This window comes from Tinamus guttatus, unplaced genomic scaffold, assembly GCF_059628265.1.
Source record: "Tinamus guttatus ecotype Peru unplaced genomic scaffold, ASM5962826v1 Tinamus_guttatus_pri_ptg000327l, whole genome shotgun sequence".
Lineage (NCBI taxonomy): Eukaryota > Metazoa > Chordata > Aves > Tinamiformes > Tinamidae > Tinamus > Tinamus guttatus.
Window position 1 is genome coordinate 11,111,541 of NW_028288861.1, and position 26,217 is coordinate 11,137,757.

Genomic DNA, 26,217 nt, shown 5'->3' on the forward strand with positions numbered 1-26,217 from the left:
AATAAAATGAAATTAAAACATGCTTTTTGATTTAAAAAAAGGAACACTTGATGTAGCAATAAGAGCACAGTTTGGTATGTTCATGTTTGACTGGCTTTCAGAAAACTTCACAGGTACTTGTATTTGAAGACAAAACTTCTCATCTGACAAGCATACCATACAATTAGCTTGCAAGAGACTGTGCAAGTTCAGATAGCGTCCAACACCCTTCCAAACAGGCTATGCTCAAGTTACCTTTAAAGTTCTGGTATCCCTCAGAAAGAAATAAAAAGGCTATGCAGTTTCTGGTATACACAAGTGGGTGAAGAATCAAAGACGTAGGAAAAAAGTGTGTTGTACAGTAACCTGGTTTCCAGTAGCATAAACAGGAATCTATACCTGAAAGGACTTTTTTTTTCTTCTTTAACTTGTTCAGCTGTGCAGCACTATGGGATTTGTTTGAAGTGCATTATTTAAAACTTATTGGTATTAGACATGGGGAAGATAAGGAACTGGCTGATATATTATTCATTTCATTGCAGTTTTACACAGTTTAAGTGTCAACAGTGGTTAAAAAAAAAAAAAATCTGCTTTGTTTATAAGGAAGCGAACACCAGCTGGTTTGAGATACCTTGAAGCCCCAAGCCAAAAAGTGTAGTCCATATGATTATGCCACTGCTTAACAATGAACGAATAAAACCAGAAATTAACTTTTCAAAAGTTTATGTATGCAGGTTACTTACTAGCAAACATGGCTCTAGACATGGCCTACAGACAGGTTCAATCTGTGTCAATGAGACCACAGGTGTGAAAAGCCACAGGAAAAAAAAAAAAAAAAAAAAAACACAGCAGCTTTTTACAACGTATTTGAATTTTCTACATGCTATTTAGACTATGAATGCACTTTGTGGTAAGTAAAGCAGAATGAGAATGAGGACAGTGCTTATATACTGCTAAAATACACTTGTGACTTTGTTGAATTATGTTTCAAAAATTTCAGTCTCAAGGCCAGAAGCTATGGGTTAAATGCCTGTTCCCAAAATTCTTCCCCGATTCAGTTAAAATTATCTTTACTGTGCATGTCCTCTTCATTGTTTCTTTCCAAGCACCCAACAAAACACCTTTGCTGAAACAGCAATGAACATGAACATTCCTTCCTCAACACTAAGTATAATGCCCATGCCCTCTCCTCCTGCATTTCTCAAAGCAGGCTTTGGAAGAATAACTAATGCATGAAGAAAAGGTGTTCACAATTCTAAGGAGGGGAGGGGGGTAACCATTTTGCTGCTTTTGACAACAAAAACAAACAAACAAAATCGCTCTAGAAAAGGCAAGTGAAAAAGTTATTACATGAGGTTTAGTGCATCTGACTACTTGATCTTCCATTACCAAGTCAGCCTAAAGATACTCTGACAAAGTTTGTGTTCTCAAAGCTGCGCAGTTCTCCTCACAAAACTACCTGCCACCTGGAAAATGTAGACATTAACTGCTGCAGGTAACTTAAGGCTATGCTTTTTGGTATGCAAACCTCTGGTTAACAGACTTGCAGCTAATAGAACTTTTATGAGATTTTCTGTGTTAAAACTTTAGTCGTTCCTGCGGTCTGTTCAAATATTTTGGATGTCTGGAGTACAGATGTAGTATGTTAGTGAAGGAATGCATCTGTTAGGTGATTACCTACATATTTCATTTGAAAGGTCTCCAAAGCCTTTGTAAGGAGTCAGTAGAAACTACTACTCCCTTCCTTTCAGTTCAACAATGTTGAATAACCATCAGATATCAAGAATACAGCGAGAGTTAAGCAGTCTGACTTTCTGGGGGGAGCTACAGGTGCTTAGTATTTTAGAAATATAGTCCTAAATAAAAGATGCCATTCACATGAAATAAAAAATAATTTTGTAATATAAATGATCATTTTACCATTTCGTAACTGCTAGGAACAAGAATGTGTTTATGGGGAATGGATTTGAAAACAACAAATAGATATAATAATTAATGAGCTTATCAGAATTAAAAATATTTTCCTTATACACGTTATTTAAAATTTAACACCTTAATTCTTACCCTTCTGTACAAAGCTTGCACGCAGTTTTAAGTAACATTCTTACCATCCTCACTACCAAAAGGAAGTGTCCAAAGCAAAGATTTGTACACACAATAAGCATTTTCAGATTAATAATCTATCAAAGGGAAGAGTTCCTTCAATCAGTGGAAGAAGCATTTTAAAATCTTAAACCGAGGGAAGAAGGGGGAGACAAAGCCTTACATGCTAAATACCAGCTGTAGGTACCTGTAGGTAGAATTGATAATTAATGTTTTCCTAACACACAAAACCAGCTCCCAGACAATGCTATAGCTGCTACAGTCCATGGCTTGCTCATCTGAAGTAGTGTCTTTGTTGCCACATTTTATCTTTGTTCCAATAGTTTTGTTTACGCTTTATTTTTGATGTGCAGATACATATTTTGGTTGAAATATATGTCCAAGTCTCAACCTTTCCTGCTTTTGATTTTTTTTTTCCTCTTATGAGAAGGTTTTTTTTTTGTTTTGTTTTGCTTTGTCTTAAAAACTTCACCATTCAGCATCCCCAATGGCTTTGGAAAATACAAAATCTCTTCCATTAAGATTCATGATGCCATCTTTGAGGTGAAATTTCCATTTGTTTTTACTTCTGTGAATCTAAAAATAGGAAAAATAAGTATTACTTTGCATCCAAAATACATAGTAGTGTTTAAGTAATTATAAAGGCAACCAACCAAACAGACACAACAATTAGACACCAATAGATTACTAGAAACATCTTGAAAATCAATTCTGCATTTAGTTCCAAAAAAATACCTGTCAATATTTTCATCTTATTGATTTTAATCTAGGGAGATCTGTTTTAGTAATCATCAAGAAATCATGCAGCCACAGGGGCATTTCAAAAGCCAACATACACAGCACAATTTTACAGGTGATTGGACAGAAGAAAAAAAATAAAGAAAGAAAAAGGGAAAACAATACACCCATCCACCATGCTTTGACTAAACTATCTTTATGACATTTGTGAAACTCCTCTTGAAATCAAAAAATTTCCATTTCAGTCAGCATAACACAGATGGTTTAAACCAGCCAAGAACAGGTGGAAAAAAAAGTTTTATAACTTACATAAAAGTTTTTTTTTTTTCAACATACATGCATACCAGAACAGATGAGTCTGAGCTGAGAATTACAACTTAGAAATGAGATCGTGGTGTTCTAAAACACTGTCAATGATGTCAGTTTTCTGCTCAGTGGTGTCAAAAATATTTACAGAGCACTATTATGTCATTGTATTACTCAGGAAGTAGAAGGTTCACCTGTGTCATGCATATTTCTGATCCTCCTTCTATATCCTTTTTGAAGCATAAAATAGGTATACAGAATAAAGGAAAGAATGATCTAAAGTTTGGGCAACTTCTATACAGATAGCAACCAGAGTCAGTGACTCTGGCTTGGAATAGCCCAAGGAGAGACAGGGTAAACTGCACGTTCATAAAAGACACAAATAAGGCAGACAAGAAACAACTACTCTCTCCTCTAAGTAAATAGCTAGGCAGTAGCACATCAAAATAGGGAGTTGAAAACAACAAAGTTCTGCACACGTGACCTATCTCAGTTACGAAACACTGAGATAAGACAAAGTTTACATAGATTCATAAAGTAATCAAACAAATTAATGACACTCTGTGTAAGGACAGCAGTGTGCCTGCTGTGAGCATCGCTGTCCATCTGCTCTCATCTCACCATCCCAGATGCACCCACTGCAGACACAGTATTGTGCAAGGAGAACTTTACTCAGAACAACTGAGCTGATCCTGTGTATCTTATAAAGACAAACTGCACAGCTATTGGTAAGTGGTCACATCTTTTCAGAGCGTGCAGCACTTGGGGTTCAGAATGGACAGTGCACCCTGTTGAGCTCAAGTTCTTAATCTTTAAGGTGGGATTTCAGAGTACTTGCTGTTGTCCAGCTTCAGATGCTTCCAACAAGCTTTTGTGACCACCATGCTGAGGTACCTCACTATCCTCATGGACTGTAAGGACCCTTGGAATGTAAGATTTTTTTATTATTATTATTATTACAGTCTGAAGGAGACATATGGCTGGGATGCAGGTACTGATGCTGCTTGCAGCATCTTAAATTCTTTATTGAACCTGATGACAACTCCAATTCTGATGAAAACTCAGGAAGACTGTTAATGAAAATAGCTTAAAAAACTGAAGATTTCTTCTCAAGTCATTCTTTATACGGCAGATTGTATTTTTCAAAAACTTGCAGGTTTTTCTCCCTTGAAAAGAAACCTTATTCATTGTGGTCCAATTAACCCAGCCTAGGTAAAGGAAGAAAATCTACATCAAGGAACTTTACACATACTACCTCAGCAAAAAGGTATGTGACAGCCTCCAGGCAAATTAAAAAAATATATACAGATAGACATGAATTTTCACATATTCCAGGAAAATATGCCCAAAAAAATTAGTGAGCACAAAGGAGAGAAGACAGTTGAACAGAATTTAAAGCAAAGTAAGTGTTCCACACTGCCATCAATTCCCCTCTGATACCTGCTAAATCATCAAGAAAAATTTGCAGTCATCAATGAACAGTTTTGCATCAAGTCTAAATCACACTGACTACTGCTTTCACTTACGGTCATAGCAAACATACCAAAACTCATCTGCCATAGTTTACATTTTCTGAGCCCAGAAGATTGACTCATTGTTGAACGCACATGCACATGATATAGAAGTTTAATCAAATTTCTCTGAGTCTTATTCACTACCACAGTTTCTACTTTATAGACAAAAGTATCATTTAAAAGGTATGACATGATAGGGAGAAGAACAGAGGGAAAAAAAATCTTCTTTCTGTTCTATACAGATTTTACCTTATCATACTGGCACACAACAACATTTTCTGTATCAAACAGTTCTTGTCCTTCCTCATCACTCACATCATCTTCACTGTTGAGGGGCTCCTGAAGGCAACACACAAAGAGAGGTTATGCTTTTTAGTAAGATTAGAGCTGCTAGTTTGACTACTCACATGAGCATATAATCTGTCTACAAACTGTATTCCTGACAACAGCATTTGAAGTTTAAGTATCAGGCTTTCTGAACAGGCAGTTCCCTTCTGCCCTCCATGCTGCCGTTGTCCCCAGGCTTTTTATCAATCTTAATGTGGAATTTTAGTGCCCATGCCAGATTCTGGGGACTAAAGCCTTGCGTAGACCACACTCATTCCTTAACTGTAATGCTCTGGTGCTTGCAATTCATCTTTACAAAATTTTATTTTATCATTCTGCAGGTTTTCATTATTTAAAGCAGCTAAGTGGTAAAAATACATTAGTCACATCATTCCTTGCGTGCCAATAGATATAGAAATAGCCATGACTAATTCATGCTTGTCTGATGTACCACAGGCTGAAAGAGAACTCAACACACACTGTTCTTCGAGGAGGGGAAAAAAAACCCACTGTCTTAAGTTTACAAAGATCCATGTAGACTAACTTTTCCAGATATTTTAGTAAGAATTTTAATGACCCTTAAAAATTACTTTTCTTCTTTCCAAAAACAGTCTCTCCCCCCTCCCCCCCCCCATTTTTTTTTCCTCCCCGCTTCCTAAATTGAGCAACTATTTCTACTCTTTACTACTCTTTCATTCCCACACTTCCAAGCTTGGAGTTTCCTAATCAAAACACGTCTACAGCATCCCCAAATACCACACCAAGAATATATACAAATACCCCTTCTGATCTGCAAGCCTACTGTGCGTCCAATTTCCTCTTCCCAGAATGACCTTCTGATTCCTGTCTACAATCCTGCTACAAACTGAACATAAGAGGACTATCCCAAGGCTAGATATCTCTTCTAGAACATTCTTGCCTCTTCTCTGAAATGTCTGACAGTGTCTAATAGTCAAAAAAACATTACCCTGCATTAAGTCCTACAAACTGTGGTGAGAATGTCACAGCAGAACCCTTTTCTATCTCAAGTAAACAGCAAATATTTCAAAAGCTAGTACAACTACTACTAATTACAATTATACACCATTTTATACAATTACAAATTACATTACAACAATTTTCCTGAAATCTTCCACATAACCCTCATCTTCCCACCTACATCAAACTATGTAAGCTATACTGGGAAGATCTTAATGGTAGAGGACACAGGTGTACCACAGAGTTCTTAAATATGCTATGATTATAGAAGGAATTAAGTGACTTAACAAGTTTAAGGAACTGCTCTATTTGTTATGAAACAGCAGATGAATGAACAGGGCAAAAAAGTAACAGGAGATTCTCTGGCATGCTAAAAAATAAAATCTTGACCGGAAAAAACAAAAACAAAACAAAACAAAAACATACACAAAGCCCTGTCGCTAAGACAATATTAATGAGCACTTAATATTTAAGCACGATGATGTGTACTTAATGGGGCAATAACTAAAGACTGACATCAGGGTTGGTCAACATCAGAAGTAAACTAATAAGTTGGGCAGGAAAATCCTGTTAGACACCACTGTAGATATACTACAAAAAAACTCCTTCATAAAAACTGGAGGTTTTTATCCTGCATACACTGCATGGATGAGTTACAAGATAAAATGCTACACGTGTTTCTAATACCAACATTTTAAATGGAATATTAAAGTAACTGGAAGGGCTGCAGAGAACTGTGGAAGTGATCTGACAGTTCAAAAATGCATTTTTGGAAAGTCATTTTAGTTATTAACACATTAGTATGTTTTTCTCCAGGGCTCCGATACAACAACAACAACAAAGAAGGTTTAGTAAGAGCCACTGGTTGCATTCTGAAACCTAAATAATTCAAAGCTTAAACTAAGTACACGACAAGTTATTAAGAATATTCACTCCTGCCTCTTGACCCAGTTAAATCAAGGTCAGATGTTTTCCTAGAGGGTATTTTATTGTCAAGTTTGAATTCTTGAGAGTTTAGAGTAACAGAAGGCAACTGAATTCTAAGATATAATCAAACCAGATTTACTTGTCCTGTCTCCTCTTAAGCGCTTCGAATCTGAAGCAGGCTGCTAAAACAGTGACTGAAGAACGTGGCTCCTTTATCATCCTCCATAACTTTGCTTTGCCCTGCAGCAGTCAGTCCCAAAAGCAGTTGACTATTTCTGATCTCTATGATGGCTTTATCATCTTATGGCTGACATCTCCTTAATACTGGAAATACTCCTACTACCAATTTTATAAGGCCATTCCCAACAACTACAATTTTCACTGTCCCCTCTGCTACACTTCAAGGCATTTTGTTAACACATGAAGAGTTTTCACCACCTCAGTATGGGAAAAAGAAAATGAAGTAAAAGATGAAGTGCTATTCTCAATACTATGAAAATACAACAATGAGACAGTTTTCTTTCAAGTATTATGTCAAGTTTACCTCTTCAACCTGGCCATCTTCACCTCCATCTTTTTCTTTGTCTTCCTCTTCATCATCATCATAGTCTTCCTCCTCATCTTCCTCTTCCTCAGAGGACGTGTCCCCCGCTCCATCGACCTGGAGCACAAGCGGTGCTTGTGCCTGCGCTTGTTGTTGCTGTGGTTGCTGCTGGCCAGCTGCAGGAATCTGTGCTTGGGCAGGGGTCGGGGCCGCCACAGTGGTAGGTATGACTTGGGTTTTGTTTCCTGTAAACAGGATCTGCTGAGGCTGAATGATCACTCCTGTCTGCTGCGGAATCCCTCCGGGGATGGGAGCCAAAACCTGATGGAATATCATTGCAATTACTGCGGCTGCTACGATGGCTCACGTCAATACCCACTAGCCACTGAAAACAGCTAACACACACGTCAGTCTGACTTAGTGAGAAACAAGAGTTACAAATATTCCTTCAATAGTGCAGCTTCTCTCTAACTGGTGTTTGTTTCCTGCATTTTGCACTACTAAACCTGAGAAAGTCTACCGTCTCATTTTCCATTCTAAAATACCAGCACTTAAACCTTACCATACTACCATACAGTATTTGTCTTATTTCAAATAAAAGATTATTTTCAAACCTTCTTCATAAAGCATTTAACTTTAAATTCTCCTCATATTATTCAGGCCAGAACTACAGAACTGTGTCACGATATTAAATTCAGTATTCATGCAGTCTGGATGCAAACTCCATCTTGTAGACAGGTTTTCTAAGTATTTCTTTCTAAATTCTAAGTTGTAAAGAATTATTTTACCTAATAAAAAAAAAGATCATAGACTAAAATTATGTACATACTGTATTTCTCATCAGTCAAAATCACTTTTAAACTGAGACCAGTGAGAATACAGGCTTAAGTACCATTTGAAAATGATATCTTCAAACCGTTCATTTTAAAAACCCACACTTGTTAACTCTTTCATATACCATTCCTGACTTTGTCAATTTTGCATTGTCTTTCAATTTGACCAACAGTAATTTTAATGAAGTTTTCTCCTTCAAATGTATCTGTTCAAAACTTTTTCCTTACCTGCTGAATTACAGGTGCTTGTACACTACCAGGCTGCATTTGGGGTATGACCTGCTGCTGTAGAACAACTGGCTGTTGTGGCTGAATGATATACTGAGCTCCATTTGCAGTTCTAACTACTTGGAGGATCTGGCCTGGAATAAACAAATACACAAGCAAATTAGTATTTAAAAAAAAGAAAAAGCATGTTTAAATATAATCTTAGATTTAAAAACTTATTTCCTGGAAGAATATAAAAAATTATTACAGTAGAGTCCCTATCTTTTCTGTTTCACCTGCAGGGTGTGCAATTCAATAACAATTTATGCATACAGGATCCCTGAAGCCAAATACTAATCCTTTAAAGCAGCATAGTATTTCAAATATTAACTTTCTACTGTAGAATGTACTTCATCTAAGATACATTTTACAGATAGAAGACAAAACAAACATATTCCAAAATAGGAATTATAGGAATTCACATCAAAAAAAGTCTATCCACTACAAATGCTAGTAGATCTTTCCAAGGTCCTTTCAGATGACAACCCCATTCCCAGAGGTTCTTGTCGCTCTGGTTACCCACTTTAATATATTCCTCCATGCATTACCTCCTTATCGTGATTGATGTGCAGTTATCCTTTGAAAACTCTATCCTACTGCTTATTAATCATCTCTCCTTCCTTTTCCCATAATTCTTGTATTCTGATCCGAACTCTGTTGTCTTTTTCTGCCCTATAGCTTTATTATTTTGCCTCCTTTCTCATGTCACTAACTTCTGAAAAGTTCACCGACTTTGAAAAGAGGCATCTAAGACATTTTGAAATGAGTTCTTTGCACTTGTGAAAGATGCAGACATAGGAGAAGCAAACAAAAAGCTGGAAAATCCTCAACTTTACACATTTCTCTCAAATACTGATATTCCTTCCTGTCTTCCATTCACAAGTGCAAAGCCTATTTACTGAAACAACAAAGTATACCTGAAAAAGGAATACAGTTCTGCAGGCAACCCCACGCCCTTGTGTAAGAAAACATACTACAAATACGTGCAACTGAACAAAAAGTGACAAACTTATAAACTATGGAATTAAACTACAGAATTTGGCTGTAAAGCATAAATCTGCTTCCTTAAAATTGGAAAGGACCAAATTCCTAAAATAGCTATACATATCAGTTTTATTTCATCTACATATCCCTTAAATATACACATATTTGAAGTAGGAAGGCTAAATTGGTAGCCCAAGAGGTGATTCTGAGTAGATGAGGCAAATTATTCTGGCAAGAGCATCTCCCATGTCTAGAAAATGACCAGATCTTCCTTCACTATCCATGCCAGAGTATATCTGGAATCAAGCTTGTAAAATCAACACAAGAATACTGAACATGAAGCATCACACATTTGTAAGGGTGATACATTATTTTCCAAATATATAGCATAGCGGCATTTAAACATGCTATATGCCGCATCAGCAGCAAAACTGCAATTTTTGGCTTCATATACTTGTCTAAAATGCATGGAAAACTAGCACAGAATCTAACCTATGCCACTGCTAGGTCAAAATGACAATGTTTGAAAATCTAACCAGTCTGTGAGCAAAAAAAAAAAAAAGAGTCGGAATCTAGTGAAGTGATGATGACGCTGCTTTGTGACAGCTGATTTCCAGGTCCTGCTTTTTAAATTTAAGGACACTGTAAAGCACTATGAATGAGCAATGACAAGAAAAAGTACATGAGCTGTATAAATAGCGAGAGTCTTATAGACCTCAGAATGTCTCTCCCTCAAGGACCGTCAGCCTCAAGACTTGTGACTGGCTTCACTGATCAGATAATTACCTGAATTTGTAAGTATCTGCTGAACAGGGGTAACACCAGCAGGGAGAGCCAATGTCGCTGCAGTGGCTGCAGCACTCTGAAACAGGAAAAAAACGTTTTTAACTGAAAATGTTATTGCCAGGGTTTCATGTCTCAGAATACTACCTGAAAGTTAAATATTTACCCTTTTATACCTACTTACAATATTTGCAAATAAGTTTATGCATCTATTAACATATGGTCGTTAAATAACTGTGTTACACATAGAAAATTAGTTTTGCATCTTCTTCCTTAATAGGAAAAAATTAAAAACAACAATCACTAAATATCAAAAGATGTTGTTCTCTTGTCATCTCTGCTGACTTATTAACAGAGTCCAATATTGGACTGCACATATGACTATTTTACTTATATTATTTTCAGACTAGCTTAATGTATGCGCCAATAGAAATCACCTGAAGAAACACAAGGTACTTTAGCCATGAACATGTTCAGGTGCCCTGCATGCACAAGTAACAATAGCTAAGGCTGCACTTCTTTTTAAATTCTGCAAATGATTTTCAAGTTCTGTGTAGCACAGTTCCACTGTGCATATATAGTGCACTGACTGTTCAACAGAATGACTAATTTTTTTTTCCACAGATAATCTGTTAGGAGAGAAAAAATGAAGATTTTTAGTGGATAATTACTCTAACTTATAAGAAAGCCAAATTCTAACACAATCGAGAAGTTCAAAACACAAAAATCTGCATTAAGTACTTATATCACAGAGGAAGATGGGACTTCTCCAGAGGCCTATTTACTTCAGGGGTCTAATAAGATATAACTTCTGAAGAGTCCCTCGTTCTCCACTAAGGGAGATTATTCTCCTCTACTAAAAGGATTTAAACTTTATCACTGGGTTAAATGCCTACTGTGTTCTAAGGAATACAGTCTTTCCTTATCTTACTAATATAGTAATTACAAAAAATTCCAAAACTTACAAACAGAGAGCAAAGTTACAATGTGCTTTTCTGCATCCTCATGTGCACTCATCTGATCCATTCTTTGATACTTATTTAAATGTTTATTAGAAAGCACACAGTACTTCCAAACCAATTCTCTAACAGAGTATTTGCTGAACTCACAGTCTTCTGTAGCATGCACTTCTGCTGCATGTTGCCAGTGACAGAGTATAAAGCTCAATATATTAATTTTGCAATACTAATTAATAAGATCTAACAATGAGAAGAGACAGAGGAGATAGAAGAAGAAAAAAAAAAGTAACTGCTGGAATAGGCAAGTTATGTATTCTATATAAATGGTCACAAAGAATAGGAAAAATAAAAGTAGATATTAATCTGCCCTAAGCCTCGAGGTAAATCATGCTATTTGGTTACTGAAGTTCAGGTTATTTTCTATAATAAGTTCAACAGCCCTACTTGTAGGTAATGGAGAAGTGATTAGTAAAGCAAACTACTGTAGATTTGACTAATTATGAAACTTTAAAGTGCTTTTACCACTAAAATAGTAAGAATTTTATGAATGTTGTTTTAATACAAATAATTGCTTCACCTGTTGTTTTCACAGATTAGAAATAGTTTTTTTTTTTTTTTTTTTTTTAAAGCTTAACCTATGTCACTTAAAGCAAGATAATAAAAAATTAACCTCCAAAGACGAAACCTGCAAGAAATGACTAAAAAAAACCAGATTCTTTAGTGCTTATTACAAAATTATTACAACTGATCCTGAATTGTCAGCAGTGCAGAAAACTTCAGTAATTTGGCAGCCAACTTTACCAATGTTTCCCAATTTACTTTTAAGCATATAATGACTAATACCAGATTCATGTTAGTTAATTAAAACAAAGTAACAAAGTGACAGAGAAGGCAAGCATAGCTTTCTGCTTTTCTTACCATGCCCGATGCATTCATGTGTGGTATCAGCTTGGAATCTGGCACAATAACCTGCTGCTGAGGTGCTAGAAACAAACAAGAAATACCATTGTATGGAAACCATGCTGTCTGCCCAAGATAACACCCAAGACAGAACAATAACAAAGGACATCACACAAACATCAGCTGAGCTTTATAACCAAAGCTACTGAGCAGAAGCCTTACTCTCCAGACAATATACAACAGCAGCTGTTAGGTGGGATATGCCTATTTTCGCCTTAGAGGCTTATTTCTTTGGTTTCAGTTATCTATTCTGACTTGAGCTAAAACAAGATTTAAAATACATTTCTGAAATAAAGGGTGTTATATTAAAACTTTAATAAATCTGGTGATGCATTTGAGTTCTCCAAAACCATCAGATAGCAGCGATTAACTCCTCAAACAGACTTATACAAGGACTGTAGTAAGATGAAGGATACATTAATCAAGTGTAACAGCATGAGTTAGGCCTCTAATGCACCGCTATGCCATAGCACAATTGTTAGCATAAGCCCATGAACTTCACCAGGTTTTTGTTGTAGTAGGAATAGATGAAATATGCACAAGCACCTGCCCAAAGTTTTGGTGTGCTAAAGGAAGCAGATCACAGAATCACAGAATGAATCACAGAATCATTAAGGTTGGAAGGGACCTTTAGAGCTCATCTAGTCCCACCTGATGCGACTCCTATCCAAGCAGCACCCTGACATAAAATTGTAGTGTTTGCGTATTAAATTTATATAGCGAAACTACGCATAAATCCTGCTGTTCATCAAGAAGTGCGAAATTGTATCCTGATGTATACGAAACTTGCAAGCTGAGTGCTAAATCTGGGCGCAGCAAACTAGAAGAAAATGGTGCCATTTGAACAGACTAATCATCAAGGAGGTATTATTCAAACCTGTAACTAAAGACATTACAAATACTGCGGGTAACCATTACTTCTGGGAAAGGCTAAGTGGGGGACACCACACGACCCTGCACCATAGTCACCAACTTTCAGGGAAACCTACGGAGCAGAAAGAGACGAAGAAAACCCCGTGACCATGTGCCAGGATCACACGCAGCCCTGCAGGAACAACCAGGACATCCCAGCCGATCTCTCTTGCAGAACGAGACCATCTCTCCTGCCGAAGAAACTGCTCTGCTAACCCATTCAACTCTCTCCTTCACTGCTCCATATCACCCACATAATAGGGGAGTTGGGTAACTTGTAAAATTGCATAAATCTGTGATTAGAGTGTTTCAGTGCCATACCACAACACACAGTAACAACAAGTCGGTTTAAAATGTATTGATACTATAAGTACCTTCCAGACGAAGACCCAAACTGGAGGACAGGAACTCCATATTACTGCCCAGGAAACTAGTCATTGGAGTCAGTGCTACCCAGCTAACTAGCCAAGAGGGGTCTGGAGCAGGAGAGCCGACCTCTGGGCCTCTTCAAGATGCCCAGATTGAGTTGCGATGCTCACAGAGACGTACGTGTATTTACAGGTCTTTATCGCAAAAATAATTTTATCTTAGCAGCCCAAATTGATTTATGTCCAGGCACACAGAGTATTACAAAAAGGAAAGTAAAAAGCCCAACACCAGGTTACTCTTATGGTGAAGATAAAGCATTATAATAATTCTCCATGGTATCTGTTTTGAATAGACCCTTTTGAGTTGTGGAGGGGAAAGTAAATAAATATTTAAAAAGCACCTCTTGGTTATCTTTTGCACCTACTATAACAGAGCGGTTGCTCCATATGACTGACAGCAGATACAAGGTTTCTTTTTGTTTTGGCCAGAACTATAACAGTGCAAAAAGCTCACTCCCCAAGTCAAACATGACATGGGCATCAGGTTTGTTTCCACAGTAAAACAAATCCAGTAAAATCTAGTCATATTTATCTGATTTTTGAATTGAAATTACAATTGCTGAAAACAGTATTTCCCCTCAAATTACTGATGGAGAACACACAGGACAACAATTACATAAATTAAACATAATTAAAACATATCTTGAACCCCTCTCTCACCTACACGATGTGCAATCAGACCACAACAAAAATAACTTTTATGCTTCTCACCTAAAATGCGTTCTAACACAAAAAACATTTCCTACATACAAACTGCTAGAAAAATGCTAATCACCTCCTCTGGTACAGTGTAGCTTGAAACCCTGAAGTTGCTAACACGTTTTTTGACACAACTTGAAAGTCTATATTGAAAAATTAAAGTTACTCAGTAGTATAAGACCAAAAAAAGGATTCTGCTTTTCGAACATCTTCTGCAGAAGGTGACTGATACAATTACATGGATATTTTTCTATGCACACTTTTTCCTTTTTTGGACAACTGTCTTAATCTATAAAGCAAGGGCAAGTAGAGAAAGCTTGACATAAAGACACAAAATTAACCATGAGATAAACATCCTGCCCTGAATGACTAACGTGCAACGAATCTGGTCTCAACTGAGCGCCTTGTCCCGGAGATGTTCGCGAATGAGCCTGACCTTGCTGAGATGCTGGAATAAGGACTTGTTGGGGCTGAGACTGCTGCTGCACAGTCTGCTGCGGCTGAGGTTGTGTGTGATGGTGGTGGTGGTGATGCTGTTGCTGCTGCTGTTGCTGCTGCTGCTGTTGCACCTGCAGCAGAAGCTGCTGCTCTTCTGAGTGGAAGCCATCTACAGCCTTGGATTGCATCAGCTTGTTCTCCCACAGCTAGTTTGAAAAAGGAAAGAGGAATCTGTGTACTATTTTTGTTCATTCAGATGTGCAATGACATAAACACAGTACAACAAAACTGAAGGTTTTCATCGTTTATCTCGGTCAATAAACTTAACCAAAAAGCCTTTTGGCATGCATAGGCTCAAGATTTAACTCCAAGGAGGCATAAATATTAAGAGGAGGAACTAAGCATCCCATAAGAATAGTCACTCCAAGCTTAAACTTCAGTTAGCAATTTTTCTTTCATTAATGGAAGAATCATTACAACCTTAACAGAAGAACAAACAGAAATTAATTAGCAACTTTAAATCTGCTTTCTAGTTTCAACTTCTTTATCTTCATTTTTTTTTAAAAAACTTCTTTAAACAGGAGGGAAAAAAAAAAAAAAAAAAAAAACTTCCTCTTTACGGCCATGTCCTAAACAACTTCCTAAAACTACTAAATACTAGATGCTTGAAGATTTTTCCATGATAACACACTTTAATAGAAACTGCCAGTAATACCTACAGTAAGGTCCAAATCTTTACACAATTTCTACCATATCAATATCAATTTCAGTCTGTCCAACCTTTCAGTTCCTTGACTTTAGCTGACAGGGCTCCTAAAGGAGCCACAACCACAGCAAAGCAGTTCTTGCAAAAAAGGCAGTAAGTATTCCATAATACATGCAGTCAAAAAGACTGCAGGCACGCACCCAGGATCCTTAATCTCAAATCCTGCTTAAGACTTCCTCACTATTTCTCTTCAATACTTTATCTTCTTTCCTGTATCTTTCCTCATTTAATCTTTTCCTAAATTATTGTAAAATATGTGTATGACATAAACATTGAGACACTTTTCTTATGGCATTCACTGTCTTTTCCTTCTCTCCCTGCCCCCCACCCCACATCACACTAGGTCGTGATTTGGAAGGGTTAAGGGAGATCTTCACCTGTTTCCTTATAGCCCATACTGGAACTCGATATTTCTGTCACACAGCACCCAATTTTCAGTATTACGCACCGAGCGCAGTATTCTCACTTATTGAAGGACTCCTTGTTCAACAGCTGAACTGGGCAGATATCTACTTTCCCAGTTTCCTTTATTTCCTCATTTTCTGCTACATCTTTTTCTCATTCTCTTTTCAAGGGCATCTTTGCTCAGAAAGAGTTTAAAGAGCCCATATGAGACGGGTATTAGAACCCACTTTTGGCTCCCTTAGATCATCTCTAACCCATTAAAATACAGAGAATACTCTAATTAGAGTTTAGGGAAAAAAATATGATGTGCACAGTATAAGCTAGTATGGAAATCAAAAATTTCATATGCAGGTAAAGAACACCTGACAATAAAACTCTTTCTTAAGACATAAACAAAATGTGACACAATTGAAATAACACAGGGAATTCTGATGCCTGTCATGAGTTTTCATCAAAGTTAAACTGCCAAATAACCAAAGATAAACAGATACCTGCATATGGAAATTTAATCTGAAAGATACGGGGCTACAGATACGAAGATTAATATACTAAGCTAACTAAAAATTATAATCTTTACTGTGTATAACAGTAAGCAGCATACAATCACTCAGTGTTATTAGTCTATTAAAAACAAAAAAGTTACAACTTACTGTTTTGAGTTCCATAAGAACTTGTTCATCCACTCCTTCATCCAGAAAAACTTCTCTGACATCATTGATGACATCTTCAATTACGGACCTGTACAATTTAGGCTGTAAGAGAAATAGCTAGTCAGTGCTACTTGTTTAAAAAGAAATTTAACACTATAATATTAAAATGACATATTTTGTCTTGAAAAATATCTGAAAACTGCATACAGAATAGAATGTATGCTTCTGAGTGACTACAGTTTCCAGAAGGAAAGCATAAATCAGCAATATCAAAGAAAAAAAAATGACAACTCTTTCTAGCTCTGCTTCTATCATGGACTAGCAACAACTGCACAAAACGAGCTCCGAAGCCGTCGCTACCACTCAGAGGCAAGACTCAGAGTTGCAACAGTTCAGTGATAATGTTACATCAATACTTGCCACATTAAAAAACAAACCTAGTGTTCGGCAACATTACGAAAAGAACGGAGAACAAAACCAAGGCATTCATTATGCTCTATGTAAAGTACTTAGATAACAGTATATAAAATACTCATTTTTTTGCCCATGTCTTAAATAGTGCATGTATTTCTGCTTTCATAATTTCACGACATGTAAAGAATAACAAAAACAATCAAGAGATATGGAATGTCATTCCTCACACGCAGCTAAAGTAAACTATGAGAATGCGTCAAAACTGTATGGTAGCTTAGAATGGCTATAAGAAGGTGAAATGGGAACGGACTGTTCGCTACCTTTGTGATACAGCCATGTGAAAAAAAAAACTGTCAAGATATCGAGTTGAATTCAAAATAAACAAAAGAGTTTTCCATTCAGCAATTTTTTTTTGCTAACAAGCTTAACTGTTAGACATGCAAAAATCTTTGCATGTTTGCATGTCTGTCATAGAATTATAAAGGCTCAAAAGGATACTACACAAATACATTAAAAATATCTTTAATGTTTGCTAACTGAACAAAAAGCAAATCTGGCTCAGGAAGTTCACAGGATAAAAACTCAGAACCAGGGCACATGAATGATCTGTTCTTCCATTGACATCTGCTTACACAGACTACTGAAGACTTTTGCTTTTCAGTCAGTATTTCTGTTCTTACATTATAAATTCTTCAGAGAAAAAACTGCACATACATCTTTATTTCATGCCTAAACTGTAACTGATACAGTGAATTTAAACATCCAGAAACGATTCCAAAAGAATATAAACGCTTAACCTCATCAGCTAATGCATAAAGCTCAAGTCTATAAGCCCACAGGATAAGCGTACTATACATATTTCACACCTTTCAAACAGATATTATAGCTTGGATGTCTGCAATGGCATATGAACATCAAAGAAATCCTTGTTATGTTTAAATATCTGTGCTAGCTAATTGCAAGGTAGAGGTAGGAGTTGTGAATCAGCAGAGAGAGAGTTCTACAGTTTGGAAACCACATCTATTTCACTGACAACAACTGTTTTTTTAGGCTGTCTGTAGACTTTTCTAAAGTAATCTGGAAGTAGTTGCAACCTCTTCTAACAGTCAAATCCCTGCCCCTACTCCATAACTTTCAGCCTCACCAAAGCAGCAAAGCTCAAAGGCACTGAACACATCACCCTGCACGCCAGGACAGCTGTGCACAAAAATAACCCAAAAAACAACAACAAAAAAAACCCAACACATCTTACACTAAAGCACATATGGCTGGATGGTTGGACTAGCATTTTTAGGACTAGTTAAATTTACCCCATACACATCAACATTTGCTTTATGCATACGCAGCTGCTTAATTCATACCAGAAATACTGGATTTGTTAAAGATATGTTAAATATACTACATATATGCAGTAGGTACATTCTAGAATAAGGGATGGAGGAGCAATACATCATTTACAAGACCAAGACAAAGTTAAGAGGCCAGCAGACCACTATGCACCAAAAAAAAAGACAGAATATCATTGTTTCCAAATGTAAGAGAGCTTTAAGAAATGTACTGATATCACAAAGAAAAGAAGCTATCCGGAAATCTGAAAACAGGGTATTCGCTCTTCTGATGGTTCCTTAGTGCACTAAGTCCTTAGTGATTTTGTGACAGGGTATTCTGAAATGCTTTTTTCTTTAAGAATTTTGATCAGAAAATCAACACTTCAATATTCTGGCAGGCAGTGTGCTAGAACATCCTATTTTCTCTTCATTTTCATTGGCTTTCCACTTTTCAACATTAAAATGTATTGCTGCAAATCAAGTGGCTGAAATGGCAGAATTTATCATCTTGTTCCTTGCCTCAGCACACATTTTCCAACCTGAAGTAATAGGATAAGTTTGTTTTACTTGAACATAGCTGCTGTAAACATAGTTTTCAAAACTCAACTTCTCCAAAAAAAGTAAAACAGCAGATTATTTTGAGAAACCTTTTTCTTTCAAAATAAAGCTTAAATGTGCAAGTATATAACATTAAGTAGAGCATTAACTGCATCAATACAGATATTCCAAAAGCAGACTACTCTTGAGAATTTTTTTTTAGCTCTATGTAGCAAGAAAATTAGAAATGGCAGGCTCCAGTAGGAGGATTATTCTTCTTCTTAAGTAATTCACAGCAGATGAAAATAGATGCTCCATTTAATAACCCTAGAAGGATCTAGGGACCTCAACAACTAGATTCCTAATTCAAAGATGATTTCAACATGAACTTCAAGCTTTTGAAGTCATGTTTTCCGATAGTCAACGAATTTCATAAAGTTTAGACAATGCACCTAGCACAAAAATGCTACTCGACCATTGTACGAGCATTGCCTGCGAGGCAAGAGCGCATTATGCAGATAAACATGCTTAACTTCAAGCACCTGCATTGTTCCTCCTAAGTCAGTGGGATGCACTGCCTATGTATCTGCATCTGCAGGATGGAAACTGTTTGCTCCTTGAATCATCTTTTTGCTCCACTTGACTATTAAAACCAACTTTATATAAACAGTCCTAATTTCAACCAGCAGTTACCTCCTCTTCTCTCCAGGATCAGTCATTTTTGTAAGGTGTATTTACAAAGTTTCATCAGCTAATAGAACCAACAGGAAAATATTAATCATCAGACACAGCAAGCTGATTCTATAGCTAACAGTCTGCTTGGGAACATTTTCTTTTTCCCATGCAATAAGTAAAAAGACAGACAGACAGACAGACAGACAGAAAGACAGAAAGACAGACAGACAGAAAACACTGAGCACAACGATGGTTTAGCAAAAGAACCATTCACGGCAAGAGTTAGAGTTCATTTTTATCATTCCATGGGTCAGAAGTTTTGGACAGCATTCTAGCTACATACTGTCACAACACCCAGAAAAGTTATGATTGTATGAGGAGGAGGGAAAAGAGGAAAGACAGAAGTATCTGCACATTTACAGTAGACTCACATCTGCCCTTCCCCTCCCTCCCCTTCCCAATTTTACCCATATATTTTTATAACGTATTCAGAAAAATGGTCTTGCCTGCCTGCATACATCCTTATGAAACACCTAGCTCAGATAGGTCTTGTTGCTGTCACTCATGAAAGGAGTTGCATCTTTCTCAAGAGACATCTATGGTGGAATTTCAAAAAGAGCACAAAATGCTCTCTTTTGCTACTTAGCAAAAGCATTTTAAGGGCCAGCATTAAGAACTGGCCCTTAAAAAGGAGCAGGGTGCACTGCCTTAGATATATGCAAAGTGCTGACTGTAGCCATTGTTTATATGGTGCTCAAGTTGTTTATATAAACCCCTAAAACTCTCAAGCTGAATGACAAAACCGTTTTCATACACTGCTTGCTCATTCAAAACCTGAACTTGAGAATGCAATTACTTAAAAAGTCTAGAGATGGGATCCTTGGTGAATTAAGTCTTCTGACCAATTTTTATATTCAGTCAAATGAGGCAATGAAAATGTACCAAAATTCTCTCATCAGACTGTAAATGTTAGTAACCCTCCACTCCAAACAACTAAATCCAAATCCTTTGCACATCTTTTTCCTACTTTTTTCACATTTTTTTCCTCTTCAGAACTCTTGTTCTATGGTTACCAGAGTTATACAAGCATGCATAAAGACAACCATCTCCAAATCTAAGTCATTTTCTTGTAATTCTTTCGTACTAACCAATCACTTCAGCTTTACTGCATTAGACCTAAAGATTTAACTGCATGTTTAGATTACTGAGTGATATGTAACAAAGTTTAAGAGAAATCCCAGCAATAAATTCATCCAGTGTTCTACAGAAACTTAAAAGATTACCATTATAATAATCATGCTTGGTTTATATTAAAGTGCTTCCTTCATAAAGTGCACGCTATTGTAAACTCTAAGCCCTCTTAAGAGCAAACATTCTCAAACTGCTCTTCAATAAACACTGTTCCAAACACTTACTATAGATGAAAGACAACAATTAAAATTCCTGATTTATTAGATACAACCGCAAACACATAGAAAAGGTTTGAGATCTGGTAATTCCCCCTCCGGGGACATAAGGAAATGATTGTGTCTCCCTCTCTCTGTGCATCTTGTAAAAGAAAATCCTGAGCACAGTGAAGACTGCTACACACACACAGAAAAATCCACAGAGCAAACAGCAAGCTATTTTAAGAAGTACCACATGCCTTTAGGGGCTTACGTTTCCCACATTCCTCCAGAGCTTCAAGGGTGCAGATACCGTACCTCTTTGTAGTTATTATTACAGCACCCAGATTTCAGCAGTTGGGATTCCCATAACCAAAATATTACACAAAGATGCATGCTGCACACTTTCTGCATTTGACAGCAGTTTGTCCCTGCTCACTTCTGCATTTATCCCTGAAACATCTCGGATGAATTCCTCTAGTCTATGGAGCTGTTGTAAGGATACCTAAAGGAGCACATTGTAAAGGTAGGTAACTAGTTTCAGCTACAATTGCATCGAACAGGTGCCTAAAAAGTAGGAACACATATACTTATGATCAATTACTGAAGCTGTCAAACCTCAAGAAATTACTTTTGTCACCTACAAAATCTTTTACTGCTTGTAAAACATTAACATTTATATGTCCTATATTAGGAAGAACATGCTTCCAGGAATTCAGATTTGAGGAGATGCTGTGGCAAAGTCTAGCCCACTAAAGTCATCATCCTAGTGCAGGATTCTGAACTGCTCTCACTCACTTGGATAACCCTACGCTAACTATATTGACCTACTACTGAGTAAAAGCTGAATTTTACAGAGTTAACCATGCAGTATCGATTGTAACAGGCGTATCTTCACAAGGTTGTTCTCTTTAGTTCAGAATTGTCCTGAAGCCTGGCTAGCTTTATTCTGAACACAATGTTCAAACACAATCTCTTCTGAGAGAACCTTACAGAAACACTGCTATGCCAGGACACAGCCCAGAAAAATCAACCCTCAGTAAACTGCTTCAAAGATACCTACAAGTACTTTGAAGATTATTCACAGTGGTTTTTTTTTTTTTTTACTTCTGTTCATTACTAACTTGGTGTTAAAAAAGAAAGAGTGAGAAAAAGAGAAAGAGAGACTACAGAAATAGATCTTTTTCTTTTGACAACAACAAAGTCAGAGTTTTATACAGAAAAGGATAGCTGACAAATCTAGGTCACACACATGATATGCATTTTACTGAGTCCTGCATGTAATCACTACTTTTCTAAGACTCTGATACAAAATCTGGTAAAACATCAAAGTAACATGACCCTCGATCATTTCAAGCTTGAACAAAAAATATATATATATATATGTTTCACATTTGCTACTACTGTTTGCAGTATACAAAATATTGCAGCTAAATCAAGAAGTAGTGAGAACCCTAAAAGCCTTGCACTTCCTAGACTGCAACAGAAATACCTGCAGGCTCATCAGCTTTCGCCACCAGAAACACTCAGAAACATTCAAGCAGCATCCTGCAGCCCATGACCCATAGACAAAACTTTAATATTAAATTCATGATGCTTTTAGCTCCAGAGCTGCTGTCAGACCACGCTCTGACCTTGGCAAAGTGCCTAAAACAGGTACCACATATCTTTTTGACATATCGGATCCAAATCTCTTGTTTTGCTCTTACCTATCAGGGGAAGAAGAAAACAGAAAAGCAAAAAAAAAAAAAAAAAAAAAAAAAAAAAAAAAAAAAAAAGCAAGCAGGTTTTTAAGAGAGTCCATGGGCATACAGGACTCTGCACTTGCTAAGGACAAGTGCAAAACAAACAAATAAAAAATAAACACTTTCACAACACGTAAAAGGGCGGGGGTGGGAGATCCCTTCCTTGGTGCAAGGCACAGATGGGGGAAAGTCCATGCACAGCGGCGAGGAGGAGCGGCCGGGCGCGCAGCCCCTCCGCTCGGGCCGGCGGCGAGCGCAGAGCAGCAGCCCCGCGCCAGGGCTGCAGCCGAGCGCGAGGCCAGGGACAAAATAAAAAGCGAGCGCCCGTCTCCCTGCCTCCCTGCCGATGCATGCACCTCCCAGCCCGCTCTCGGCGGCTCTCTCCCTATTTAAAGGCTGATGTGGTGTTTAAATGGAGAGGCGGTGACGTGGGGCTGGAAAGCACCTTCCCATCCAGGCAGAGTCTATATTAGAGAGCGGCAATAGCTCTATATAAACAGGGCAGCCGCAGGGAGGAGGAACACAAGGCGCAGGGAGGCAGGAAGGCAGGCGGCCATGATGGATCCCAGCGCCACAAACAAGGGGCCGAGCGGGCGCCGCGCCGCCTGGACTCCCCTCCCGGTTTGTCGCGGCCGTGCGGGGGGGCTCGGGGCCGCTTTCGGCGTAGTAAAGGGGAGGAAATAAAATAAAAACAAAATGGAAAAAAAAATGAAAAAAGCGACTGGGGCTGGATGGCTGCGCAGGTTTCTGTGACTGCTTATTGCAAACCTCGGTGAGCAGCAGCTACACAGCGAGCCACCCGAGTGCGGAAAGCACGAGGAAGGGCAGGGGAGCGGGGGGGCTAAGGAGTTTTTCTTTTTTTTCTTTCTTTTTTGGTTTTTAAATAAATACTTCCTCGCTCACTGGAGAAAAGTTAAGGCTGCCGGCTCCGCGGCGGGGAGAAGTGCTTTTCAACCACCGCTATCCAGCAGCATAAAATGGCTCCAGCGGAGCCCGCGCGGGTTGCGCCGCGCGGACACCCGCAAAACCGAAACCGGCGCCTGGCGCCTCGTCCCGTCTCGCCGGGACGGCTCCGCTCGGGCCCCGCCGCGGCGGCTCCCTCCCCTGCCGCCCCTCCCCGGCGGCGGCAGCAGCGGCGGCCCCGGCCTCCCCGCGGGGCTCCGCGCCCGCCCGCGCCCCTCGGCGCCGCCCGCGCCCGCCCGCCCGCCGCTCCGCTCTCTGCTCCCCGGCGCCACAAGCGGGCTCGCCGCCGCCGCGCTGCCCCTTCCCGCCGCCGCGGGGGAGGAAGAGAGACAGAGAAAGAGACGGGACCGTCCGAGGCGGCGGCGGGCGGGAAGCGGCGCGGGGGAGGGGGCAGGAGCCCCGCGGGCCCCCTGCGCTGCCTGCGCTGCCGCCGGGCCCCCCTCGCCCCCCTCGCCGGTCCTTACCACGGGGTTTGTGTTAGCCGAGCTCGCCATGTCCCGAGCCCCCCGGGACGCCCCCAACCGCGGCGGGGGGAGTCGCCCCTAAAACAATAAACCTGCCCGGCTGCGTCTCCCCCCAGAACCGCGCGCCTCCCGCCCCGGCTCACGGGCAGCCCCGCGGCCTGGCCCGGCCTCGCTCGCCGGCCCTGGGGCTGCAGCCGCCGCCGCCAGCCGCCCGCTCTGCCCGCGTCGCCCCTTTATATAGCGAGAGCCGAGCAGCTGCGCGAGCGGCCAGGGCGAGCGGGGGCCGCGGGCGGGGGGGGCCGAGACACCGCGAGAGCCTGCGCGAGAGCGCGCCGCTCCGCCCGCGTCACGTGGTCCGCCCGCCCCGCCGCCATGACACCTACCGAGGCGGAAGAGCCCGCCTGCGGAAAGGCTCCGTGATGCCTTCCCAACGGCGCCGCGCGTACCGAGGCGGAAGTCCCCGCGAGGCGCCGCCCACCCCCACCGCGTGACGTTATCGCGCCGCGCGTCGCAGCGGGACGGGCTCGGCGGCGCGCTGAGGCGGCCGTTGCGCGCGGCCCGCGCTACCCGCCGGCCGCGGCCCCGCAGCCACCGCCGGCTGGGCCCAGGAGCTCCCTTGTTTGTCGCAGCAGGCTACGCCCCGGGCACCAGACAGCGGGAGGAACCCTCAGCCTAGCGCTTGGGGCCAGAAACGACCCTCCTTGCCCCCTGAGCTTGAGCTCGAGCTCAGCTGCCTCTGCAGGTGCTAGTGCCCTGGGCCACAGGCAGCAAAACAAAGGATTCTGCAGGCCTAGGGCCTGTTTCTGGTAGCCACAGGCCTCAGGGCACTTCCCAGCCGTGTAACACCCTGGAGGCTGGAAAAGCCTAGGCTGTGCCAAGGCAGTCAACTCTGTCCTCCACCAAGGACTCACCATGGCCCGCAGGCCCTCTTGTGATGGCAGAACTGCTTCCCTTGCCTGAGCGTGGCCACAGGATCTCCCAACTGCCCGAGGAGCTGCCAGAGCCTTGTCCATTGGCATAAATTACCTCTTCCCTCTCTTCACTGCCTCTTTTTCATCTCCAGAATACAAAATACAGGAAAATCCTGTCAGCCATGAATGGTATTAAACCAAAGTTACGTCCACCACTGCCATCTTCACTCGGTCTTTCTTCCTGCAGATTTTGAACCGAACTCATCCTGTAGGCCATCACCAATAAGCCAGCGGTGTAAAGCCTGTTCAGACAGACATAAAGTAATGCTGAATTCTGGCTTCACACCCCGAGCATAGCACGTTACACCTCTTCTGAATAAAGACTGCCGCAGTCTAAATCTGTTACCTTCAACCTAAGGTCTACCCAGTAAGTATGTCTGAGAACTGTCTAATGTCCTTCAGTAGGCAGGAACGTGTTGGCCAATACAAATACCTGTCCCTCCCCTTCTATTCTTCTGAATCCCTCAGTTCTGCAGTAATGAATGCCTCCTCTCCCATCCAAAATGCAGACTTTGTGTAGGGACACGACTGATTTACTGTGGGCCAGCTGACGAACCTGCTTTTCATTGTGTGTACTGCTAGGGCCCGGGCAGAAAAAGAGGCTGAACCAGGACTGCTAGCAGAGTTCATGAAGTTTTGCCTTTCTTCTCAGCTGTCTACTCCACATTTTTGCTGGGCCTTTCCAGTCCCATGGCCGAAGTAACAGGATTCACGGGGTTCTACTTCCTCAGCAGCCATAATTTCTGATCTAACATTAGCTAAACCATGAATGAACTACAAGGACTAAAATACTAGCATTACTTTACTACCTGCTATCAAAAATGGTGTTTCATGGACAGTTCATAAATTGGGCTTGTAAATTGCCTAACATCCATAGTCAAAACATTGCGTTTTTCACAACTGAACTAATTACATAACAGTTACTGCAACCTGAAGATGAGGTTTCAGTGAAGTTACATTTATTTTCCCCCAGCTGGGGCAGGCTATGTTCCCCCATGGTTAGTTTTCTCCCTCACGCTCTTTCCCTCATGCTGCTGGAGCACTGAGCAGCAGCTGCCACGCCACCAGTGATGAATCGCAGTGCCATTCACACCCATCTTCTTTCCAATATAGGCACTGGAAAGCTACACTTCCCTTCCCTACATAGACCCTAACCCACGCTGGTTTTGAGAGTGGCGTTAGGCAAAAATTAACAAGAAGCAGTAGTGGTTTGGTGTCGTACTCCTTTCCAGAGC

The 26,217-nt window shown here is 40.1% G+C and overlaps 1 protein-coding gene across 1 annotated transcript; it reads right to left on the reverse strand.

The window, feature by feature from the left end:
* Positions 1–1,426: 1,426 nt before the first annotated feature.
* GTF2A1 (general transcription factor IIA subunit 1) lies at positions 1,427–24,233 on the reverse strand. Its single transcript, XM_088529344.1, has 9 exons — positions 24,012–24,233; positions 16,501–16,602; positions 14,678–14,885; positions 12,161–12,225; positions 10,287–10,362; positions 8,478–8,611; positions 7,417–7,737; positions 4,890–4,979; positions 1,427–2,658 (listed from the first exon to the last, which is right to left on the reverse strand). The coding sequence occupies exons 1-9, from the start codon at positions 24,039–24,041 to the stop codon at positions 2,551–2,553; spliced, it is 1,134 nt and encodes a 377-aa protein (XP_088385470.1). The 5' UTR covers positions 24,042–24,233; the 3' UTR covers positions 1,427–2,550.
* Positions 24,234–26,217: the final 1,984 nt, after the last annotated feature.

What these genes read in the sequence shown, in the direction of transcription:
- GTF2A1 (XM_088529344.1), bottom strand. Translation starts at nt 24,041, where the DNA reads ATGGCGAGCTCGGCTAACACAAACCCCGTG. An exon ending in GCAGATACTTACAAATTCAG is followed by an intron (nt 8,612 to 10,286) that starts GTAATTATCTGA and finishes TGTTTATTCCAG; the next exon opens with GCCAGATCCTCCAAGTAGTT. An exon ending in TTGTGTGCCAGTATGATAAG is followed by an intron (nt 2,659 to 4,889) that starts GTAAAATCTGTA and finishes TCCTATTTTTAG; the next exon opens with ATTCACAGAAGTAAAAACAA.